Source organism: Rattus norvegicus, chromosome 4 (genome assembly GCF_036323735.1).
Source record: "Rattus norvegicus strain BN/NHsdMcwi chromosome 4, GRCr8, whole genome shotgun sequence".
NCBI classification, from domain to species: domain Eukaryota; kingdom Metazoa; phylum Chordata; class Mammalia; order Rodentia; family Muridae; genus Rattus; species Rattus norvegicus.
The window spans coordinates 180,296,372-180,319,586 of record NC_086022.1 but is presented as its reverse complement, the minus strand read 5'-3'; the positions used below and the strand labels follow the sequence as shown (position 1 = coordinate 180,319,586).

General features: G+C 48.3%; 1 protein-coding gene across 4 annotated transcripts in view; it reads left to right on the top strand.

The window, feature by feature from the left end:
* The first annotated feature begins 224 nt into the window (after window positions 1–224).
* The window catches only part of Lmntd1 (lamin tail domain containing 1), a 234,235-nt gene continuing 211,244 nt past the window's right edge, over window positions 225–23,215 (top strand). Inside the window, exon 1 of one of the 4 annotated variants that reach the window (XM_039108227.2) lies at window positions 225–503. In XM_039108227.2, the coding sequence (XP_038964155.1) occupies window positions 340–503 (164 nt within the window). In that variant the 5' untranslated portion in view covers window positions 225–339. The remainder of the gene's footprint in view (window positions 504–23,215) is intronic. The other 3 variants (XM_063286595.1, XM_017592840.3, XM_063286599.1) reach the window with 3 other exon arrangements.

Here is a 23,215-nt window from a genome sequence, read left to right as displayed (position 1 = left end):
GTGCGCCCAACGGTCCAGGCCGGATGCTCCGGGTATTTAACGCTCTCTCCCCGGGTGCTCATTGGTCCAGAGAGCCTCGGGGGCAGGCTTAGGCCCCACATTCCACTTATGATTGGACGTGGCTCGATTTGAACCAGTGGCACTTTTTTATTGGATGTAGGTTTGGCGGGAAGGCTCTGGAGTGGCTGGAGGGGAGAGCGCTGAGGATCCGGAAACTGGAGGTCTGTGCATCCTGACATCAGCTTTGCGCAGGACAAGTGGGGTGCTCTGGCTTTGTTGGTCTGCGCATGCGTGACCAAGAGAGGGCTTTGCGGGTCTGTACCCTCCCACTGTCCTGCCATGTCTCACCTCGCCTCGTCTCACCGGGTGCAGAAAAGCTCTCTGGCCAGACCTGAGAGAAGGGCAAAGAGCCCTTCTTACACAGACATCAGCTTCTGGGTACCTGTTATGCACCGCGTGGGAAGCCAGTACCAGTTTGAGAGTGTGTGTGAACAGTCTTCTGGGTATGTAGCTCTGGCTGCCCCGGGATGGTGTAAGGTGAACGCTGTCTTAGCTTGCCTCAGCGCTGGGACTGTAGGGATACACTATGTGTGGTAGGGATCAGTATTCCGTGGACATACCTTCCTTCCTCAGGATATCTAACTGCACATAATTGAATTGAAAGCTGTAGCATGTTGCTGGTTATCTGTTAACTGTCAACTTGTCCCAATTTAGGGATTGCCCAGATCAGATAGGCCCTGTGAGCAAGCATGTGGGGGATTGTCTCGGTTAGCAACTGGGATAGAAGGTCTGCCCACTGTGGCAGAAGGCCCCGCCCACTGTGGCAGAAGGCCCCATAGTACCAATTATTCATGGAGGCAGAAAACTGTCCATACTGTCCAGAAGAATGACTCAGTTGTCTAGAGAAATGACGCATGGTTTCATTCTGTGGCTGTAACAAATGCCATGACCAAGAGCAACTAACAGGAGGGAAAGGTTGATTTGGCTTCTATTTCCAGGTCCATCGCTGAGGGAAGTCGGGGTAGGAACTCAAGCAAGAACTTAAAGGAGCAGAGACCATAAAAGGAAATGTTCCCTATTGGGCTTGCCCATGCTCTGCACAGCTAAATTTCCTTATAGAGCCCTGTCCAGAGAACAGTGCTACCCACAGTGGGTGAAGCCTTCTGCCTTTCCCTCCTGGACAGTTTTCTGCCTCCAAGAATAATTAGTACTATGGTTCGCCTTCTTAAGGTAGCACAGGGTTGCTGGTTGCAAGCCTCTTTCTGTTTTGTCACCAAGGTTACCAGGATTCAGAGTGTCTGGATGGGCAGGCCATCTCGGACCCTGGGTCTAGGTCAGCACACGGTTTACGGCTAAGGGTTTGGTGCAAAGATGAGTAAGGGAGATAAATGGCTGCAGAGCGAAGGGGAAGGTGCTGGATGGGGCTGCTGAGGTGGGGCTGGCTTTGAGAGTCAGGAGCAGATGCTGATCCTGGATGGTGTGAAGGCCGTGCTTTGCCTACTCTGCTCTGAAAGCAGCACTCAGCCGTATGTGAAGCCCAGAATGAGTCCCCCTCACAGAGCTGGTGCTGTTGTTCACCTGGACACCATACGGAGGGAAACCCATCACCTCCACAGACTGCGGTGGTTCTCATTTCCACACTCAGGTCCCAGAGAGGCTTCTCTCCCACGGCTGACAGTCCAGGTTCACAGCCATGGGAGGAAGGTGTTTGTCCGATTTCTTAAGACATGCCGAGCCCCAGGAGAGGTTTTGACTGAACGATAAAGCTATAAATATGAATGAAGGATAAAATCTGGGTCAGATTGATACCGGACAGGCGAACAGTTGATAAACAGAAAAACTGCTGCAGTAGCTATCTATGTTCCCTGATGGCATATCAGAACGCCTCCACCTGTGATTGAACATCGCTGTAGCCTTAGGCAAACTGCTCCCACTCTATCAGAAGCTACAGGGTGTGCTTCTACGCCTGGGTAATATTGGATGGTCTGTGTCCCCAAAAGACCTGGTGTCATTGTGGATCTGGTGCCCCCTCTGTGGGTTTTCCTAGAGGCCCATGTGGAGAAATACTGTGAGTGCAGATCCAGTTCTCAGTGATCCGGGAGGGAAGGAAAGTCACCTTATTCCATCAGAGTTCCACCCACCTCATACATATTCATACAGTTTTCTTTAAGATTCACAACACTGTGCATTGGCCTGCTCCCTCCCATGGGACAGCTTACTCCAACCCCTCGCTCCTTGGAGCGTTTGCTTATAAAGTTCTGATTAAACTGTCTCAGTTGACAGAGTGCTGGCCTAGCACGTGTAAGACCCCTGGGTCCATCTGCAGCACTGTGTAAGAGGCCATGCCTGTGTTCCCAGTGCCCGATCAGGAGTCAGAGGTCATCCCTGACCGCTCAACCCTTGTCTGAGCTACAGGAGACCCTGTCCCACAGAACACAGAGAGAAAGGGCAGGCAACGGGAATACAAGACTAGAGGAAATTAGGGGAGAAAGGCTTGACCCCAGGAAAGTCTCCCTACCACAACTGAGATTCAAATGGGCTGTTAGGTTAATCTCATCACTGCTGCTACCTTTTAATTCTGTGTTACACAAATATCTCCATGTAAGGCTGAAAACCAAGTATACAGAAGGGAAGATATTAGTGAAAACAGTGGCCTGCCCATTGCCCGGCCTGGTGACCTTGTGCTTGGTTATTTCCTGTGGAGCTGAAGGCAGCAGCCTGGACCCACTCGGTAACACACCTCGTGCAGCTGTCCAAGGGCTTGGCTGCCACTCAGCAAACTAGCACGCCGGCCAGGTACCAACAGAGCTTGCCCACACTGGGTGTGCTATTTAAATTCTCAGAATGACTCTTATTTCATTGGCTTAGAAACCAGGACAGGATCTTGGGACAGATGGCTTCTTAATGAGTTTTTCTCCCCATTCGGCTGGAGCTTGTGTTAAGCCTGGCCCCTGTCAGCATAGTTCAGCGATTTAGCTTGAAGACTAGTCTGACACCAGGAAGGTGCAGCCATCAACGGCTACAGTGGCCCGCCAAGCATCCTCAGGCTGTAGAGGAGAAGTGCGTTCAGAGGACAACTTGCTGAAGAGTTTAGGGTTAACTTACAGCTGCAGTCGGGTTCATTTTTTCAGATTACCTAGTGAGGTACTTGGATGGTCCATGCAGGACCCTGAGGTACACACGCCCACCTTGGGAGCCTTTGGTTATTTTGGTGTGTGCGTCTTTTGGTTTGATGCAAAGTCTCACTATCTACCACGTACTGGCCTCAAATGCCTGTCCCTCCTCCCCTGCTTTCTAAGTGTTATGCATGTTCTCGATATGCAGCCTGGGCTGGCCCGACACTGTGTGCACATACATGTGAGGTACTCAGAGGTCATTCACATGTATCTTCTCTCGGGAGCCACACACACACACACACACACACACACACACACACACACACACACACACATTTTGTTTGTTTGTTTTTGAGGTAAAACTCTTTCATTGGCTTATCTCACCAAGTAGGCTAGGGCAGCTGACCAGGGAACCCAGGACCTACCTGTCTCTGCCTCTGTAACTAGGATTACAAGTATATGCCACCATGCTGGATTTCTTTCTTCCCTTAAAGTGGTTCTAACTTCTGTCCTTGTGCCTCAGGGCAAGCACTTTACCGGCTGAGCTGTCTCCACATCTCCCACGGCAGTGTTGAGTCTTCTCTCCCTCTACTGTGTCATCATTGAGACCTTTGGCTCTACTCCCTAAACCCCTCGTCTGGTTTGAAGTAGTCTTGTGTGTGCATAGCGTCCTGCCTGGGGCTTATCAGCCTCGTCCTTCCACACCCCAGCCAATATTTTCTGGGAAACTTGCATGCCATCAAGTTTCTCCTGTGGGAAACCATCCTAATCTTCCCTCTGGCTGTGGGATGAGGTCTGGATTCCTGAAGTGGCTAACAGAGCTGTTATCTCCCTACTTGGCAGTATGTTTTTTTTTTAATCAGTTAGCTATTACATCAGAAAATATTCTGCTCCAGGCCCTGGAGGTCCAGCAGTGCCAAGGCAGTCCCCATCCTGTGCACGATTGCACACCACACGTGGGGACAAACAAAGGCATCATTCCAGTGGTGCCCCAGTCAGGAGGGAGAGATAAAATGGCCTCCCGTAAGGACGAGCTCAGGCAGTACCACCCTCGAAGGCCACGAATACTTTTTGTTATTTGCTACTCAGTTGCCTGCCCCACGTCAGATGCTTGTGAATCTTTGCTAACTAGATGACCATTTCTTCCCAATTATAAATGAATCAATGGCCTTCACTAACAGGGTAAGATGCATACACATGGATACGCGGAGAAATGAAAGCGTAGGGAGTGGGAAGAGACCGCTGAGGTTCTGGCTGTTCCGACACTTGTGGGCTGGTATACACTGTTCTGACCTCTAAGCACTTCAGTCTGTCAGCTTATTTACTGCAGATCGCCAGATTCTTACAGACGACATGTTCAGTGCATTGCTAATGTATCAGTTTTTCTTCTCATCTGCTAAGAAAAATAAACAGAAATGATTTTTGCTCAGAAAATGATGAGATTAAAAACATGCCGTGAAATTAAAGCCCTTCAAGGAGAAAAGTGTACATGGCCTTTGTGCTATTTTTATCTGAAGAAACAAAAAATGTGTGTGGTGCAGGTGCAGGGATGGTGGGCAACTGTACTAGTGGCCTGGCTTTGCCTTGGGAAGATGTCTCAGGAAAGCAGTGTAGGAGAAGAAGCGTTCGTTCTACCTCACAGTTTGAGGACACAGCCCTTTATGGCAGGGAACTCATGGCAATCTGAGGCAGTGTGTGAGTCGGAGTGGGAGTCAGAGTGGGAGCGGGAGTATGAATCAGAGTGTGAATCGGAGTGTGAGGCAGAGTGTGAGGCAGAGTGTGAGGCAGTATGTGAGTTGGTTCCTTACATTGAGTCTGCAGTCAGGGAGAAGAAAGATGAATGCTGGTGCTTAGCTTGTTTCCTCTCCTTTTAAAAATTACTTGTGTGTGTGTGTGTGTGTGTGTGTGTGTGTGTGTGTGTGTATGCACGTATGCATATTATGTAATGCATGTGAGTATGTGTGTGTGTGTGTATATTATGTAATGCATGTGGGTGGGTAGGCATACCATAGTGTATGTGTGTATTATGTAATACATGTGAGTGTATGTGTATGTGTATTATGTAATGCATGTGTGTGTATATGTGTGTGTATTATATAATGCATGTGTGTGTATTTGTGTGTGCATGTGTGTGCGTGTGTGTATGCGTGTGTATTATATAATGTGTGTATTTGTGTGTGTGCGCGCGTGTGTGTATTATGTAATGCACGTGTGTGCATATGTGTGTGTGTGTATTATGTAATGCTTGTGGGTGGGCATGCCGGTATAAGTGTATGTGCATGGGGTGGGGGTGCAGGTCAGAGGACAGACCTGTGGAGTTGGTTCTCTCATTTCACATTCACATAAGCTCCAGGGTTGACTCCGATCTTCAGACTTGTGGCAGGTGCTTTTCTCTGCCAGCCTTCTTGGCTGGCTTCACTCTATCTGTCAGCTTTTGGGATGGTGTCGTCCACATTCAGGGTGTGGCTTCAGTCTTCAGCTAAATTCTAAGATGGTGTGTTTCCCATCACTCAGTCACACTTACAATGGAAGTTACCCGTTAGAACACTACCTCAGTGCTCCAGTGCTTTCTTGTTTGATGCACCTGCCTTTGCAATGTTTGTTACTCTTGAGTGAATTACTCGAATTACTACTAAATCAAGTAATCTATCCGTGCAGATTAGAATAAGAGAGGCCCTTCCAACATTTGGAAATGGAGCAGTCATAATGTCTTCCACCTTTAGGTTCTGTGGAAAAGAACATTTTTACCACCTTGCCATAAAGCCAAGTAAATCCCAGCAGATAATACAATCTCACAGAGCTCAAATGCTTTTCATTAGGTGGTTTGTTGCGCTCTGAAGGATCTGGTCATTTGCTTTGTGTGACTTGTTCTGGCTGGGATGAAAGAAGCTTCTGGGGAGACACCAAACTCCACGGACTCACTTAACTTAACTTCTTAGCTCCTCACAACGCTCCGTGGTTCTGTGGTCGCTGTGGGGTGTGATCTGGCGCTTCTGTGAAAAGTGTTAGAATCCAAAACAGTCTTAGCGCACAACCTCCAAGAACAACTAATTATCATTAGTTTCTGATATCTCTGTATTGTATGTCTGTCCATCTGTCCATCCGTCCATCCATCCGTCCATCCATCCATCCATCCGTCTGTCCGTCCATCCATCCATCCGTCCATCCATCCATCCATCTGTCCGTCCGTCCGTCCGTCCATCCATCCATCCATCCTTCTGTCCGTCCGTCCATCCATCCATCCATCCATCCATCCATCCATCCATCCTTCTGTCCATCCATCCATCCATCCATCCATCCATCCGTCCGTCCGTCTGTCCGTCCATTCATCCATCCGTCCATCCATCCATCCATTCATCCGTCTGTCCATCCATCCATCCATCCGTCCATCCGTCCGTCCGTCCGTCCATCCATCCATCCATCCATCCATCCATCCATCCATCCATCCTTCTGTTGTTTGATTCTCAAAACATGTGGGAGAAAACTTTGAGCTACGGAGTTTAAAAGCTGTGTCCCGGGATATTTTGAGTGGGTGCTCTTCCTGCTTACCCACAGCTCCTGTGTCTGCAGTTCCTCTAAGACTTAAGTGACCAATTCCTCTAGCAAACCAGCCTGCACCTCGCTGTGCTGCTGCTGCTCTCCTGTTGACGGTGTAACCACTCATGGTTGCACGGAGGTCCACTCACACACAAGCTCAATCAGCTCTTCTGCAGCGTTGAGTCTAGACCTAGGGCCTGAAGTGGTAGAAGGTGGCCCTCCCTCTGCACTGCTTCTGCGGCCCGTGGTTATACAGGTTCTCACTGACAGCCGTGTTCCTCTCACTCAGTTCCAAATGTTTCAGCAGTCACAGTGGCTACACTTGCCTGAGTTTGACTGTTATGCAGCCTACATTTCAGTCCATGACTAAGGCGCAAATGAATGACTGATTAGTGATTGTAGGCTTGGAAAACTCTGTGTGTGTGTGTGTGTGTGTGTGTGTGAGAGAGAGAGAGAGAGAGAGAGAGAGAGAGAGAGAGAGAGAGAGAAAGAGAGAGAGAGAGAGGGAGAGAGAGAGAGAGAGGGAGGAATTCCCATGTGGCCTTTGGCCTTAGAGCCTTCGTGTCCCCGTTGCTTAATCAGTGAAAAGGAAGTGCTCCCATTACGTGCTCCCCTCCCTGTGGCAATATGGACAGATATAGTGAGTGTGCCTTGGACTGAACTTATTTGAGAGGTGGCTTCACAAACAAGGAAACATCCGGAATATATTCATGGCAACCATTTAGATTTCTTTTTTTTTTCCTTTTTTCGGAGCTGGGGACCGAACCCAGTGCCTTGTGCTTGCTAGGCAAGCGCTCTACCACTGAGCTAAATCCCCAGCCCCCCCCCCCCATTTAGATTTCTAATTCTCTAGGCCTTACAGGTTGTTTTGAAAACCGCATTCAGTACTTTCAAGGTGCAAGAAAGTAGCATATCCTGTGGCATAAGCATATAAAATTTTAGCAAAATGTTTACGTCATACGATTGTTTCGTGGGTGACTCTTTATGACATTCTCCTGTGGTTACATAATTCCGCCTTGGCCTTTCAAGCGTGTTACCCTTGACACAGTTTGGAGTTTGGAACTGCCTATGAAAACACTAATAATTTATTTTTTTTCTACTCAAAAAGTCCCTAAACACAAATTGATAAGCTCCCAAGAATGTCATGGCAGTTTGCAAGCTAGGATCTCAATTGCCAAGGCCCACGTTCAGAGCGTTGGGATGCCAGAGAAAACACAGCTGTCAGCCTGTTCTTCAACCCGTGCCCCATCTTCTAGGCTGGGGAGAGAGCAAAAATGGGGTGAAGGTTAAATGCATGCCTTTTACTTACTTAGAGAGAGCGGAAGGGAGGGGAAGGGAGACAGAGAGAAAGAATCAGAGATGGAGGGAGAGCGAGTATGCATTTGAGCCCAGAAGACAACCTTGGAAGCCATTCACTGCTCACCTCGTTTTGGGCACAGGGACTTAACATCCTGGAACTCACCAGGTAGTCTTGGCCAGCTGGCTGTACGCTCCTGGGACCCAGCCGTCTCCGCCCCTCAGTGCTGGGTTCCAAGATGTCCCACCATGCTTGGCTTTTACGTAGGCTTTGTATTGAGTTAATGCTCTCACGCTTGCAAGGCCAGGTCTTCACTCACTCAACAGCCTCCCCAGCCAGACATATGTCTTCAAGAGCCAAGTTCCGAGCCAGAAGGGTCATATCCCAAGTAGAACAAAACCAATCCCTGAACAGAAACATCTATCCATAATGTCAGAAGTTTGAAAGGATGGCTCATTTTTAGAGGATTCTCCCTCACCAGAACAAAGTGACAGGATGTACCAGTGAGAGCTTTTTTCCTGACCTTAATTGTCTTCTAGAAGAACATTCTGGAATCTTGTTTTGGTTATTATTTGAAAGTCTGGTGTCTGGTTGTCAGCCTCACGGTGTCGTCAACGAGGAAGGTCTCATAAGTTAGCAGCTGTGACAAACACAGGGTACCGTTTCCATAAACTGAATCTGTGGCTCAGTCTGAGCTCGGACAGCATGTGCTGGCCTCGTTGTCGCTTAGCTGTGTTGATGCTCAGCTGTATCATCGATTAGCTTTAATTCGTAACCTGACAACATGGGCATTCATGATGATCTGAGCCACACCGAGCTGCATAAATGTTAACGTAACACATTTCTGCGCATATGAAGAGTACCTTTGGATTTTCTCAGCGTCTCGAACTACCGACTAACGTGTTCACACATCTGACGCCATCATGGCATAGGTCACAATTTGTGGAGCTGGCTGCAGTAGAGCTAAGAGAAGCTTTGGGCTACTTGCCATTTCCTAGGCTCAGAGTCCAACTCCAGCCAATGACTGGTACAAACTTCCTGAATCTTACGTGTTCTGACAAGCCCTGTCTTGTTATTGTTCAGAATATTCAAGTGTGTGTGCATGCATGTGCATGTATATGTGTGTTGTGTTCATGTGCTGTACATGCATGTGGAGGCAAGAGGGCAGCCTCTGCTCTCAGCTCTCACTTCTTTTATCAACGTCTCTCATGAACTTACTAAGCTGGAATTTACCAAGTTGGCGGGGGCAGCTGGTCAGTGAGCCGCAGAGGTCGTCCTGCCTCTGTGTCCCGGGAGCTGGCTACCAAGCTCGCATCGCCATGCCTTGGTGTTACACGGGAACATACCTCAGGCCCTCACATGTGGGCTGTGAGAAGTTTACTAACTGGGCTATCTCCCAGGCCTGTGAGGTATTCTTAGGAAAAGACAAGCCCAACTGATCTTCTCAGGCAGCTTTTACTGTGTGTGTGTGTGTGTGTGTGTGTGTGTGTGTGTGTGTGTGTGTATCAGCCTTTTGCATATGAGGTTCTGATTAATCCCCTCAACAATTTCTGTTTCTTACATGAAAAGTAAGTTCATAAAGTATCAGGTCTCATAGTGAATAAACCGCGTGTGTAGATGTGCCTCGTGTTTTCTGGAACTTTCTTGTTAGGCCACAGGGGGCACTTTGAGATACTTTAAGACAGCAGAGTCGTAGTTGTGGATCATGCCACAATGGAGGCCATGTGCCTCTGACCCAATGGGACCAGTGATTTGACAGGACTCAGTAAATTTCCTAACGGGCTTCTCTCTCTGTGTCTCTGTCTCTCTCTGTCTCTGTCTCTCTCTCTCTGTGGGTGTGTCTCTGTCTCTGTCTCTCTGTCTCTGTCTCTCTCTGTCTCTCTGTCTGTCTCTCTGTCTCTCTGTCTGTCTCTCTGTCTGTCTCTCTGTGTCTCTGTCTCTCTGTGTCTCTGTCTCTCTCTCTGTGTGGATGTGTCTCTCTCTGTCTCTGTCTCTCTGTCTCTGTCTCTTTCTCTCTCTGTGTCTCTGTCTCTCTCTGTCTCTGTCTCTCTCTCTCTGTGGGTGTGTCTCTGTCTCTGTCTCTCTGTCTCTGTCTCTCTCTGTCTCTCTGTCTGTCTCTCTGTCTCTCTGTCTCTCTGTCTCTCTGTCTGTCTCTCTGTGTCTCTGTCTCTCTGTGTCTCTGTCTCTCTCTCTGTGTGGATGTGTCTCTCTCTGTCTCTGTCTCTCTGTCTCTGTCTCTCTGTCTGTCTCTCTGTCTCTCTGTCTGTCTCTCTGTGTCTCTGTCTCTCTCTGTCTCTGTCTGTCTCTCTGTCTCTCTCTCTCTCTCTCTGGCATGTAAGGGCTTCCAGTTGATAATGGTGAGTGATATCAGCAGTCTGTTACTCCCTAGTCTCAAGAAAGCGATGGGAAAGTGATAGCCAGGACCTAAACGTATCCGTTTCCTGAGTTAGATTTAATGATCTTCCTCCTGGCTTGTTGCTACCAGCTACTTTACGGACAGTAATGAATGGCCCCTCTCAGGACCCGTTTCTGTCTCGGTGCCTGTGACTTTGAGCCTTTGTTCTGGCATTTGCAGCTGCAATTTTAATTGGATTCATGCCACTGTGATTTAAACCCCAGCGTAGCTTAATGAAAATCATAAAACTATTTAAGTAAAAAGAGACCTTAGAGACCAGCTTGTCCCAGAGTCTCACACAAACAGTTCCCAAGCTGAAACTGGTCCCAAGTGCGTTGTTCTGCACAGGAAAGACCCATGTCTGGCTCTTAACAGCTCTTGAATTGGTTGAATTTCAAATAAAAGGTTGGCATGTTGGGCTTCTCATAAAAATGGGGTTGCACTCGGTTGGTAGGATGCTTGTGTAGAGTGTGTACGGAGTCCTAGGTCCAGTCCCCAACACCACATTAAACTGGGCATGGTGGTCCTTGCCTATCATCCAAGCACTGGGGAAAGGGAGGCAGCAGGATCAGGAGTTCAAGATCACCCTTGGCTTCATAGCAAGCTGGAAGACAGCCAGACTACATTAGACTTTCTCAAAAATTCATAATAAATACGTAATAATGATAATGAAAGTCAACGTTCAGTGACGATTACAGACTCTGGAACACTGGGCAGTGGTGGGTTGGTTTTCCCGCCTTTGATCTCCAACTTCCTGCACTCAGTGTGGTCGCCAGCCCTGTGGAGTGCAGGAGCACCTGGAGATAGGGCTGAGCTCTCCGGGGTGTACCGACCCTGGCCCCGTCATTGGCAGTAATGTGGCCAGTGACCTGCGGACACTGGTCTTTGTGGCTATGCTATAATCCTTATAGTGGATCGATGAGTTACGGACAGCGTTTCTGACCCTCAGAAGCCTGAGAGCTGGTCCTAACCCTAGAGCTTCATGCTCTCTCCATGTAAAAAGACTCTTATGTTAGGAAATGGTTAAAGGGAAGAAGATAAGTGTGTGGCATTAACAAAACATACAAGGGCAAAGTACACACAGATGCCAAGAGTTTCGACAGTTTTACAGAGTCCCCGGCCTGTTTTCTCTTAGGTTCCTTATTGGTTTGTTTGCGCATGTGTACATCATGTCTGTATATCATGTGTATGTATACTTACACGTGTGCAGGTGCATGTGAAGGTCCTGAGTTGATCTCAGGTGTCCTCCTTGGCTACTTACTCCCCACTGTATTTATTGAGAGAGGGTTTCTTCTCTGGGAGCTCACCAATCCCAGCTGGTCTATCTGGCCATTTGCTCTGGAGATACCTTGTCTCTGCACCCCGTCATGGGAATGTGGGAGCTGCCATCCCTGCCTGGCTTTATGGGTCCCGGAGATTCAGACTACAGTTCTCGCGTGTGTGGTAAGCTCTTCACCCGCTGAGTCGTCCCCAGCCCTTTCAGAGGTTCCCATCAGCCTCTTCCTCCTTCCTTGTCTTGCCTTTGTTTTATGCTCAAACTTCTGCTGAACTGTGGATCTCAATGTATTCAGCTAGGAAATAAATAGGAATGTTAAGTTGTTGCGGCTCTCTCTGACTCTCTCTCTGTCTCTGTTTCTCTATCTCTATTTCTGCTTGTCTCTGTCTCTCTCACAAGCTCAGAAAAATAGTAGCCAACAATATTTTCTCACTTTTAATCATTCAGGCTTTATAAGGTATTCCCTTTTTCTTTTATTATTTTTATAACAGGTAGTTATCTCTTCGGTTAAATGAAATGTTTAACCATATTCAAACAATAACAAAGGATACATTTTTTAAAATTAAGGAATCAGGGTTGGGATATGTATTTTCGTGGTGCAGCGTTTACCCAGAATGCCCAATGTTCTGGGCTCAATGCACAGCACTGCAAATAAATAATATCTAAGAGACATAAAAGAGAAGTCTTATTCCTCATTCTGTTCTTCTATGCATGTTAATGTGTCAGGGGCACACCTACACATGCATGTATTTGAGTGTGCATGTATATGTGGCAGGGGCACACCTGAGCATGCATGTAGTTGTGGTGGGAACATTCCTACACATGTATTAGTATGGACATGTATGTGGCAAGGGTGGGCCTGCACATACATGTATTTGAGTGTGCATGTATATGTGGCAGGGGCACACCTGCAAATGCATGTATAAGAATATGCATGTATATGTGTCGGGGAAATGCACACCTGTGCTTGCACCTATTTGAATATGTTTGTATATGTGGCAGGGGCATACTTGCACATGCGTGTGCGTGAGTGTGCAGCCCAGAAGACAGTCAATCCTCCACTTCTCACACTGGGACCCAAGGCTTGATTACATGGTTGACTGGACAGCTGAGGGATCCGCCCGTGTCTGTCTCCCAGCACTGGCATCCTGAGCCTTGGCAACCGCCCCCAGCCTCACTCTAGATGTTTTCGAGTTCTGAACAGGGTTGCTCTGCAGGCCATGCAGAGAGTCAGACTTAGTGTGCATTGGGGATTTTATGGAGTCCCACAAATGCTTCGTTGGGTTCCTTGTGTTGTCCTAGACTGTGTGTGAACACACACAATTGTTTCCTCTGTTCAGTCAGGTTGTCGTGAAGGCAGTTGATCACTTCCCTTAGCAGTAATATTTTCCTTTAAAGCACCTCATAGCACCAGGCCATGTGGTGCACAATCCGAAGTCCACCACTCAGGGGACTGAAGAAGGAGGATTTCTTGAATGAGAGGCCAGCCTGGGCTGTGTAGTGAATTCCAGGCCAGACTGAGCTACGTAACCCTGTCTCACACAGAGGAAAGAGCTCACCCTGATCCTCCTTCCTGAAGTTTACTCACTTCATGTTTTAACAACTGTGAGACTGTGCAAAGTCCCAGTCAACCCAAAGTGGGGGAAAAAGAGATGGACCCCAGCATCACATCACAGCTGGCCTTCTAGAAATCTGCTCTGTTGTCCTCTTCCTAGAGGACACCACACGAGAGGGCCACTCTTGCCTGCTGTGGGTCTCCCACGGGGCAGCGAGGATAAAGGGAGCAGGAGCAGGTAGGGTTCAGACGCTGTGAGTATGATGGGAGGGCTTCCGGGGACCGCTGCGGTGAGACAGCTGGGCTCTGTTGCCCCAGGGGTGGGGTATGCAAGGGCTGGTACAGGACAGGTGGAAAGGACCAGTGGGACATAGCATAGTGCCTAAGTATCATGCAGGCAGGAAGGGTTGATTGGTCATAGCACAGCACCTAACTGTCATGTGGTAGGGAAGTCTAAGCAGGACGTATGTGCTGAGTTATGCTGCATTTGCACAGAACCCTGCACAAGGTCGATTTCCAGACAAGGCAGGCACCTGTGCTGGGGACACTCTCCAGACGAGGTCAGGCAGAGAAAGAGAAGCCTCACTGAGAAAGGGAGTCCTTCATCTGTGCTGTGCTCAGAGGGCCATCCAGGCATGGGAGACTGCAACCCTAAGAGCAGGGTTCTCCGACCCCACACGAGAGACCCTCTCTATGTCTCTCATCTGCTGCTCACGTGATTGCTGGTCAGAGGAATGGGATCCGAGTCCCAGCTCTGGCCCAGGTGGAGACATGGCATTCCGAGCTGCTGAAAAACCGTATGCTTGCCGACTAGCAGAGGCATGCTGGTGTAGGCTAAGTATAATTGCTTCTTCCTTTAAGATTTCATCCAAATGGGCCTGTCAATCGCCCGAGTCCTTCAGGAAAGCTGTGTTCTAGAGAACTAGTGCAAAGCTTGCCTAAAGAGGTAGTTGCATCTCCTTCTGCTGTCCACCCCCACCCCAGAGTGCACTGCTCTGCTGGGTCCCTGGTCCTTTGTCCATTCTTACCCTGTTGGGTCAGTGTTTTCCTCTGCAGGATCCCTGTGGCCACTGGCCCCTCCCCCCCCTTAGGAGGTGTCCCACCCTACTCTGTAATGAACCTTGACTGGCTCGCACACTATGCTGAGTGTCTCTTTCCAGTTCATTTGATGGAGACCTGCAGGATGGGAAGCTGAGGACAGCACCAGATTTCATTCACATCAGTAAGGAGAGCCTCCCCGGTGCGTCTCTAAGGAAGTAGAAGCAGAGAGCAGACAGGAAGGACTCAGCCGTAAGATCTCACAGCCAGACCTTACATAGTTACCTCCCCTGAAGTTTTCACAGCTTCCCCAAACACCACCTCCAGATGTTCAAACACATAAGCCTGTGGGAACACGGCATACGAAGCCACGCCTGGCAGATTTGCATGCAGAGGGTGATGAGGGACATCCTGAAGGAAGCAGGGACAAACCAGAGAGGACTTGAGCTCATACAGGTCCCAAGTGTCATGGCTGATCCCACACGGAGCTCGAAAGCTAATGCGAAGTGTGCTGGCTGTTTTTATACCAGCCTGACTCAAGCTGGCGTTTCCGAGACGAGGGACTGAGAAAATGCCTCCATGAGGTCAGGCCACAGGCAAACCTGAAGACCATTTCCTTAGTGACTGGGGTGGGAGGCCCCAGCCCGATGTGTGGCGCCACCCCGTGCTGGTGGTCCTTCATTCTAGAAGAAAGCAGGTTGAGTAAGCTACAGGAAGAAAGCAGCGCCCTCCATGGCTTCTCCATGGGCTTCCTGCCTCCAGGTTCCTGCCCTGCATGGCTTCCTGCCCCGACTTCCTTTGACAATGATCCGATGAAGGAGAAGTTGTGAGTTGGCTTTGGTCAAGGTGTGGCATCACAGAAATGGTAACCTCGTGGGAGGGACTCAGACAGCTACTGAGCCAGGGAGCTGGGGCTCCCATCGTTTTCTCAGAGGAGGCCCGACTCCATGGCTTGTGCGCCCAGAGCGTCCTACCCAGCGCCCGCACATCAGCAGGTATAATCATCACATTGTTACTATGATCTGACAGATTGGCGTCTGTGGAACGCTCGATACCTGAAGATAAAGGAGAGTCCATTAGGAAGATACAGCTAGATAGTGAAGGCCTCTGCCCATACTGACACGTGGTCCTGGAAGGAATTCTGCTAACTGAATCCCGAGACTTCTGTGACAGCCTGAGAACAGTTAACACCCGGCCAAGCAGGACTCTCTTGGCTTTTGGGGTGGTGTGGATGAAGCTACAGCATGAGGCAGATTTTCTACGAAGAGAATCATTTATGGAGTGCCTCCTGGGTCACTGTCGGAGTTTCTCTGAGTAGTTTGAGCGTGCACCTAAGTAGTAAATAACAGACAGAGGCAGGAAGACGACGGACGGGGACAAAGCGGAGAATCTGCCTGATGAGATGGGGTCCTGAATGCACGAGCCCCATGACACAGGACCTCAGACAAACTCCACAGCATCCCGGTGCCTCTGCGGTTCTGCCTGCAAAGCATAGATGCCGGCTCCCACTTCCTGGGGGCTGACAGAACAAAATGGTAGAGTAACAGACAATGGAATGCCTTCTAAGACTTAACGGATGTCCAGTGAATCCTGCTGTTGTTCCTGGCGTCACTGTTATGTTGCTGTAGTGTAGCTTTTCCTCTCAGCACAGCAAGACTACACCATCACCGCCATGGAAACCGAGACGACTTGGCCCCGTAGCCATGACAATCAATAAAACGATACAGGATTTATGGCGGAGGGTAATGGTAACCCACATCCTTAGTAAAACTGGGAAGGCAGAGCCTCTAGGCCCTCACATCAGACTCCGCCCACTGCTCCCTCCTATTCCCTGGTTGGATGTGGTCTAGCAAGAGGGATACTAGAGTAAACAGGGAGCAGGAGGCCAGACAAAGGGGTAGCTCTCAGGTTGTCATGGTGGGCCTTTTTGGTGATACTGTTCTTTTTTGTGTCGGCGGAAGCTCCTCTAAGAATGCTCTCGCTCTACAAACAGGCCCTCAGACTCACTGTTCATTAACCTGGGATGACTTTGCTCTGTTCTAGATTGAGTTCCTATCTGGGGTAAACAGACCTTTGTTCATGTCTCCCCATGAGAAGTATTTTGACCCACGCTCCCTCCTGACAGGGAACTCTCCAGTCTGTGATCTCAGACTTGTTCACAGGGCCTGAAATAAACCACTGCATTGCACTGCACTCTTAGATGTCCAACTGTGGAACTTTACTCTTCCTCCAGAAGGCGTCGGAGGGAGCAGGACCCTCACTGGTCAGAGAATGAAACAGGAAGTTCCTAAGTGGTTGTGTGTGTGTTCATGAGTGTGGTACATGTGTATGTGTGTGGTGCATGTGTGTGGCAGCACCTGAGGATGGCACCACAGGTTGTCCTTTGTTCTGTTTACACACACACACCCCACAGGAACACACATATACCCTCACCACACACAGGTACACACAAACATATGAACACACGCATCATATACACATATGCACTATACACACATGTTCGCAGACACAAGAACACATGCACCATACACCTACACGCACCACATACACAGGAACACATAAACACACACCACACACACACACACACACACACACACAGGGGAACATATGCATATGCATTACAAACACAGTCACCACAAACACATACAAACACATGAATACATGCAGCACACACACATGTGCACCATACACACACATATACAAAGGAACAAATACACCACACCCACAGGAACGCATACATACCTGCATCATGCACACACATGTACAACATATACCGGAAAACATGCACACACTCATGCACCACACCTATACACATGTACCATACAAATGCACCATACATACACACATGTACCACACTCATGAACACACACACATTAAATAAAATTGAGAAATCTGTTTCATGCTTTTCCATAGACATATTTCAAATGCCAGTAACCCTGAGTGACAGCTGGCTCTTGTCTTGAGCAGCAGAGGTGTGAAATATTTGGTCAACATTGAAAGTCCTATGGACAGCTCTGTCGCAAACTCACTATGCAGGTTTCGTTGGCAATTCCATCCCTGCCTGTCTGATGAGGAACATCAGTTTCCCTCTCTTGCTTTTATCCCCTGGAAGAGAGGCTCTGGCTTTTGGTGCCTTATTCTTTCCTCTGTCTACAGCACCTACTATGTGCTGTAAGCACAGCTAACTCACATTTGTTGGTGTTTTAGTAGGGATGGAAGATTTGGGAATTGCTGATGTCTAGAGTCTTACAGATAATAAGGAGAGCGGAAAGAGGAAGCCAGGTTGGTAGATCCTGGGCACAGCTCACTCGGGCACATTGTCCTGCTTCAGCGTTTTGTCACAGGCGAGTCCTGAAGCCCTGGGTGGAATTATCTTGGCTGGAGCTTCTGTGCTAGAGTAAACAGAAATCTGAGTGTGTCAACAAATTATTTAATTAATCAAAGTAGGCGGGCTGGAAGGCAGAGCAGACTGTGTGCTGAGGACAAGTCAGCTGTGGGGGAGAGGAGAGTGAGAGCGAGGTGTCACAAGTACTGGGGATGGGGACCGGAGCACAGACTGGGGTGGGGGGAGGCTGTGAAACCAGAAATGAGCTTAGCAAAACAGCACCGTGTTACTCAAGAAAATATGCATTTGAAGCAACCCCTGAGCTCAAACATAAATTTAAAAGCAGAGACACCAAGCCGTCATTTCAGACCAGCAGCGGCGATCAGGAGCAGGAGCAGGATAGAGATGGCTTTAAGATGGGGCTCGGCTCCGCACCCACGTAAAAGAGGCAGTTACAGTAAAGCGAACGGGACCTGAGGTAGAAACTCTGCAGATGGCGAAGGCATGAAGCTTGCCTGGGTGCCAGCTCTGGGGGTGCTGTATGTTCCACTCCAAGCCAGCAAATATGGAGACGTTGCAATGCATTAAATAGGCTGCGTACCCAGCTCAGCACATCGTTGTCACCAAGCGGTCCTGAGATGGAGAGGACAGTCAGCTGGCTCTCGGGTGACACCGTACACACTCCTCATCCAGACCAGCGGTTCTCAACCTTCCCAACGCCGTGACCCTCAGTACAGCTCCTCATGTCTCGGTCACCCCAGCCATAAAATTATTTTCTTTTCTACTTTATAACTGTGATTTGTTACTGTTATCAACCATAATGTAAATAACTCTGTTTCCTGATGGTCTTAGGTGACCGACCCCCGTGAAAGGGTTGTTCAACCCCCAAGGGGTCACAACCCACAGATTGCGAACCTCTGACCGTCTTAAATGGCTACCTGCTTCCAAAAAGGCAACAAAGAAAATTATATTTTTGGAGACACTTTAATCAAAGGTGGCAGTGTCTTCGAGCAGGGTTTGTACCAAAGGGTGTTCTGTTGGACTTAGTCATGTCACTTACCCCAAGCCATCACCCATTCAGTGTATCTGTGTGCTTTCCGTTGGAGCCATTGTGTCCCATTGAGAAGTCAGAATGCAGGAAGCAATCTGCACAGGAGAAGAGATTATTTTGACTCACAGTCTTGGGGATTCTGAGCCTACAGCGAGATAGAGCATCACCGATGGGTGTGCCTTGTGGAGCAAAGCTTCTCACCCCATAGAAACCAGTAAGCAAAGGGAGGGTCAGACTGGCCCCTCAGTAGTCCCTTCCAGGGACTGTCCTCAGTGACTCAGCGTCCTTTTCCTGAGCTCTGTCGTCCAAGGTTCCACCAGCTCCCAGGAGTCACCATAGAAACCAAGCCTCTAGCATGGGGGCCCATGCTTAGAGGAAATCATGTGTGCGAGTGTGTGTGTGCATGTGTGCATGTGTGCATGTGCATGTGTGTGCACACGAGTGTGTGCATGTGTGCTTGTGTGTTAGATATAGGTGGAGACTGGAGAGGGCGGAAGGACTATGAGAAGGAAGTGAAGACAGAACTCTGTGTTTCACAATCATTGAGTAGCTCAGAGGGTTCAATAATCGTGTTCGGGGAGAAATTGGAGCCAGAGCTGGCCTTGAATATGTTAATAGTAAGCACTGCTTATAATTTAATATATACAACTATGTATTCTCGTGTAATACACACACACACACACACACACACACACACAAGGACCATGTGCCAACAGTAAGTAGAAATGTCCTTCACATTCCAAAACTAGGAATATGACATTAAGATTTCTTTATTTAATAGCAGAATTAAGCCACCTTTATTTATAAACTATGTGCCAAGATAATTTTAAAAGACATCTATATGGAATTTACTATAAAAAACAAGAACGTTTTTAAACCGATGAAGCGTGCATATCGTTTGGAGCCACATCCAGCTGTTGATTACATGATTTTTTTAAAAGCCAATAATTATTTCAATATTCATCTAAAATATCCTGATTAAGTGAGAAGGTAAACAAATCTGCCAGCAGAAGATGGAAGGGACGTCTATATGTAAAAACGGGTACTCGAGAGAATTACTCAAGTGCTTGAGGGGGAATTATGTAAATATCATTTTTCAAAAATTTAAATGTAAAAAAGTTCCAAAAGTGGCAGACTATTACGTTATAAATATGCATCACTGTGAGGCACTACTGAAGACATTACACGTTGCTCCTTAGGATAAACATCCAATGAAAATAGAAACCATTTTCAAAGTGCCCTGATTGCCAAGTGTTTAAGGCAGCCACAGCCCACCGTCTAAAACAAACACAGACATTAAGGTGAGAAGGTGAGGGAAACGCACTTTCTTTTTCCTTTTTCTCCAATGTGCTCCTTCAGAGTCAGGAATTCCCATAATACCAATGGTTCTTAAGTGGTCTGCTAGGCTCGGTGAGAGAGAAACTGTCTCCAAGAATATACATGGCGACCTGTGGCCCACACACATGTGCACACACTTGCATACGTGAACATCACTGCTCCACATACACACAATTACTTATAAAGCTGAGTAAGAAAGGATACTTTCCAGGACGACTCTCAAATGTCAATTCATCTCGCTGGTTTGACCCACGGTGAACGTGGCCTTGTGGTATCTGACTACGGGAGAGGCAGTGGGTTCTAGGGTTTACCTCCTCAAGCTGGGAATTTAAGATGGACGTCAAAACATGACTCGCTCATTTATAAACGGTGCAGTTAACACCCTCATTTGCACACAAGAGCCTGCGGTGGAGGAGTGAGTGAAGGACTGGGATTTAGGAAGCTTCAGCTTTCACGTTGGCTCTGCACAGCCAGCCTGTCTAAACCAAACCGTCACTCTAGGTGATTAATTTTATCTCAGGAAGTCAGGGACCTATAAAATAACCTGCCCAAGGTTGTTCTGAAGATTGAGTGTTAGGGCAGGATTTAAATGGGAGTCTGTCTGAGTCCACGGTTGGCTGCTTCCCATGGGAGATGCGAATGAGCACTCGGCCACACCCGGGACCTTGCAAGTCCACTGGGCTCTTGGAATCCACACAGGGACCTGCACATAGTGGTGGGCCAGGGAGGCAGGAACCTGTGCCTGAAGTTCATACCAGCCTGCCCAGGCAGGCCAGAACTGCTTCTCTCTGTGCCGTTAGGGCCCTCCCTGGGTCCTGCGTATTATAAATCAATACCAGTGTGTGTGTTTGTGTGTGTGTGTGTATCTCTGTATGTGTGTCTGTGTGTATCATGTATCTCTGTGTGTCTGTGTGTGTGTCTGTGTGTGTGTGTCAGTGTGTGCATGTGTGTGTATCTTTGTGTGTGTGTATATCTCTGTGTGTGTATCTGTGTGTGTCTGTGTGTATCTGTGTATCTCTGTGTGTGTATGTGTGTATCTGTGTATCTCTGTGTGTGTGTGTCTGTGTGTATGTATCTCTGTGTCTGTCTGTGTGTCTGTCTCTTTGTGTATGTGTCTATCTGTCTGTGTCTGTGTATCTCAGTGTGTCTCTCTGTGTGTGTCTGTGTATCTCAGTGTGTCTGTGTGTGTGTCTGTGTGTATTCTGTGTGAGTGTGTGTCTGTGAGTGTGAGTGTATGTCTGTGTGTGTGTCTGTGTGAGTGTGTGTCTGTGTGTCTGTGAGTGTGAGTGTGTGTCTCTGTGTGTGTGTCTGTGAGTGTGTGTGTGTTGTGTGTGTGTGTTTGTTAGTATGTTGTGTGTTGCATGTTGCTAGCTCACTTCCCCCTCTAGTTCCCCACCACACTAGAGCTTGAGTCACCTCTACCGGCTTGTGGAGAGCTCCGGGAATCCTCTTACTTCTGCCTCCTCAGTGCTGGAATTACAGGCTCACGCTATCATGCCTAACTTTTCACATGGGCGAATGGGTGCTAGAGATCCAAACTCAGGCCCTCAGGCTTGTGAAGCAAGCGCTTTGCCCATGGAGTCCTTGCAGCGGAAGGAATGATATGGTAAGAAGCACCCTGCTCAATTTTGTCGACTGACACGACCTAGAGCCACCTAGAGAGGGAGTTTCAACAAGGCAGTGATTTCCAGATCAGACTGGCCTGTGGGGAACTGTCCTGGCTGTTGATGAATATGTGAAGGTCTAGGTCACCATGAGCAGTGTCTTCAGACGTAAGCAGATGATCCAGGGCTGTATAAGAAAGCAGGCCGAGCAGGAGCCAGAGGGAACAAGTCAGTAAGAAGTGTTTACCCCTGGTTTCTGCTTCAAGCTCCTGCCTTGGCTTCCCTCCATAATGGGATGTGATTTATAAGCTGAAATTTCTTCCCTAACTCATTTTTGGTCCTGGTGTTTCTCACAGCACCAGAAAGCATCTAGGAAAGGATGCAGCGTGTTGCCTGTAACACAGGTGTTAAGTAGCATATGTGTCTGCAAGTTTAGACGCTCTTTTACTTCCTGGCCAGTTATACAGATCTTCAGAGTTATTCCTGAAAAGCATGCGGGAGGGGAAGGGGCTGGGCACTCAGAGCACGAGGGAGCTTCTCAGTTACGTAAATGTGGACTGATTGACAGAGGAAATAAAACTTGAGGGTCACCAACATCCACAGATATATTCTCTTTAGGGAGTGCACAGACCTTTGTCATTTGCAGAACAGGTGTGCGTTAGAGAGAAGCTGCTGAGACCAGGTGCTAGGATTGTGAAGCAGCCATTAGAGAGCCGTGGAGACAGCGGCTTTCAGTGTTGGTAAGGAATGCTTGCTAAGGAAGGTTTTCTTAATCAGCTGGCCAGCAGCAAATACAGCTATGAAGTGGAAAGGAAGAAGTCACTCCTTGCAGAGGCCAGCGATGGAGTGATGCTCCTCCTGGGAGCCTGTACCTCAGTCCTGAGCTTTCTCAGCAAACCTGGGGCTGCTAAACCCCTCACTCCTGGAGTCCCGGCCCAGCAGCTGGCAGTGAGGAGGGACAGAGCAGAGGGCTCCTGCAGCTCAAGCTTAGCTCATCTCTCCCAGAGAGAGGGAACTCCTCAAACATCGCTCCACTCTACCGAGTTCCACCTTTCAATTCTATTGATCCCGATGACCGGGAGGAAAACATCCCTGAAGAAATAGACCCATCTCTTTTCTTGCCGGGAAACACTCATCTAGGGGACACTTCCTGTCAGGTCATTTAGAGAATTTAAAGCTATCATCTTCCTGGCCAAACAATTCTTCATACACAACTGTAGACTTAGCTGCCTGAGAAACTGCATGGCATTAAGTATATGTTTTATGAATTTTAGCTAGCCCCTTCTAAGTAATAGACCGTTTTTAAGGGTTAGTGCATGGCATTCACTGTCTGCATATCATGTTAAAGCCCACAAAGCAAACATGTAATCTGGGTGGGTCGCTAACACGAATAGAACCACTGGGAAGTTGGCAAATTAGGGGAAAATCTACCAAAGCCCTAGAGAATAATGGATTGAAACACTGTGTGTCTGTGGGAAAAGGGGAGGGGGTCCTTTGATCTACTGGGGCAGTCTCCCAGGTCTACAGGGTAGAATTGATTTGGTCTGAAAAGCTAGAAGATTAACTTCAGAGAGAGGCATCCTGGGATATTTCCATGTTTTGGTGGCTTCATTTGTTTTTCCTAATCTTCTGGGGAGGTAGATACCACAGCTGCATTCCTCATCTAGAAACCCCCTCACCTAC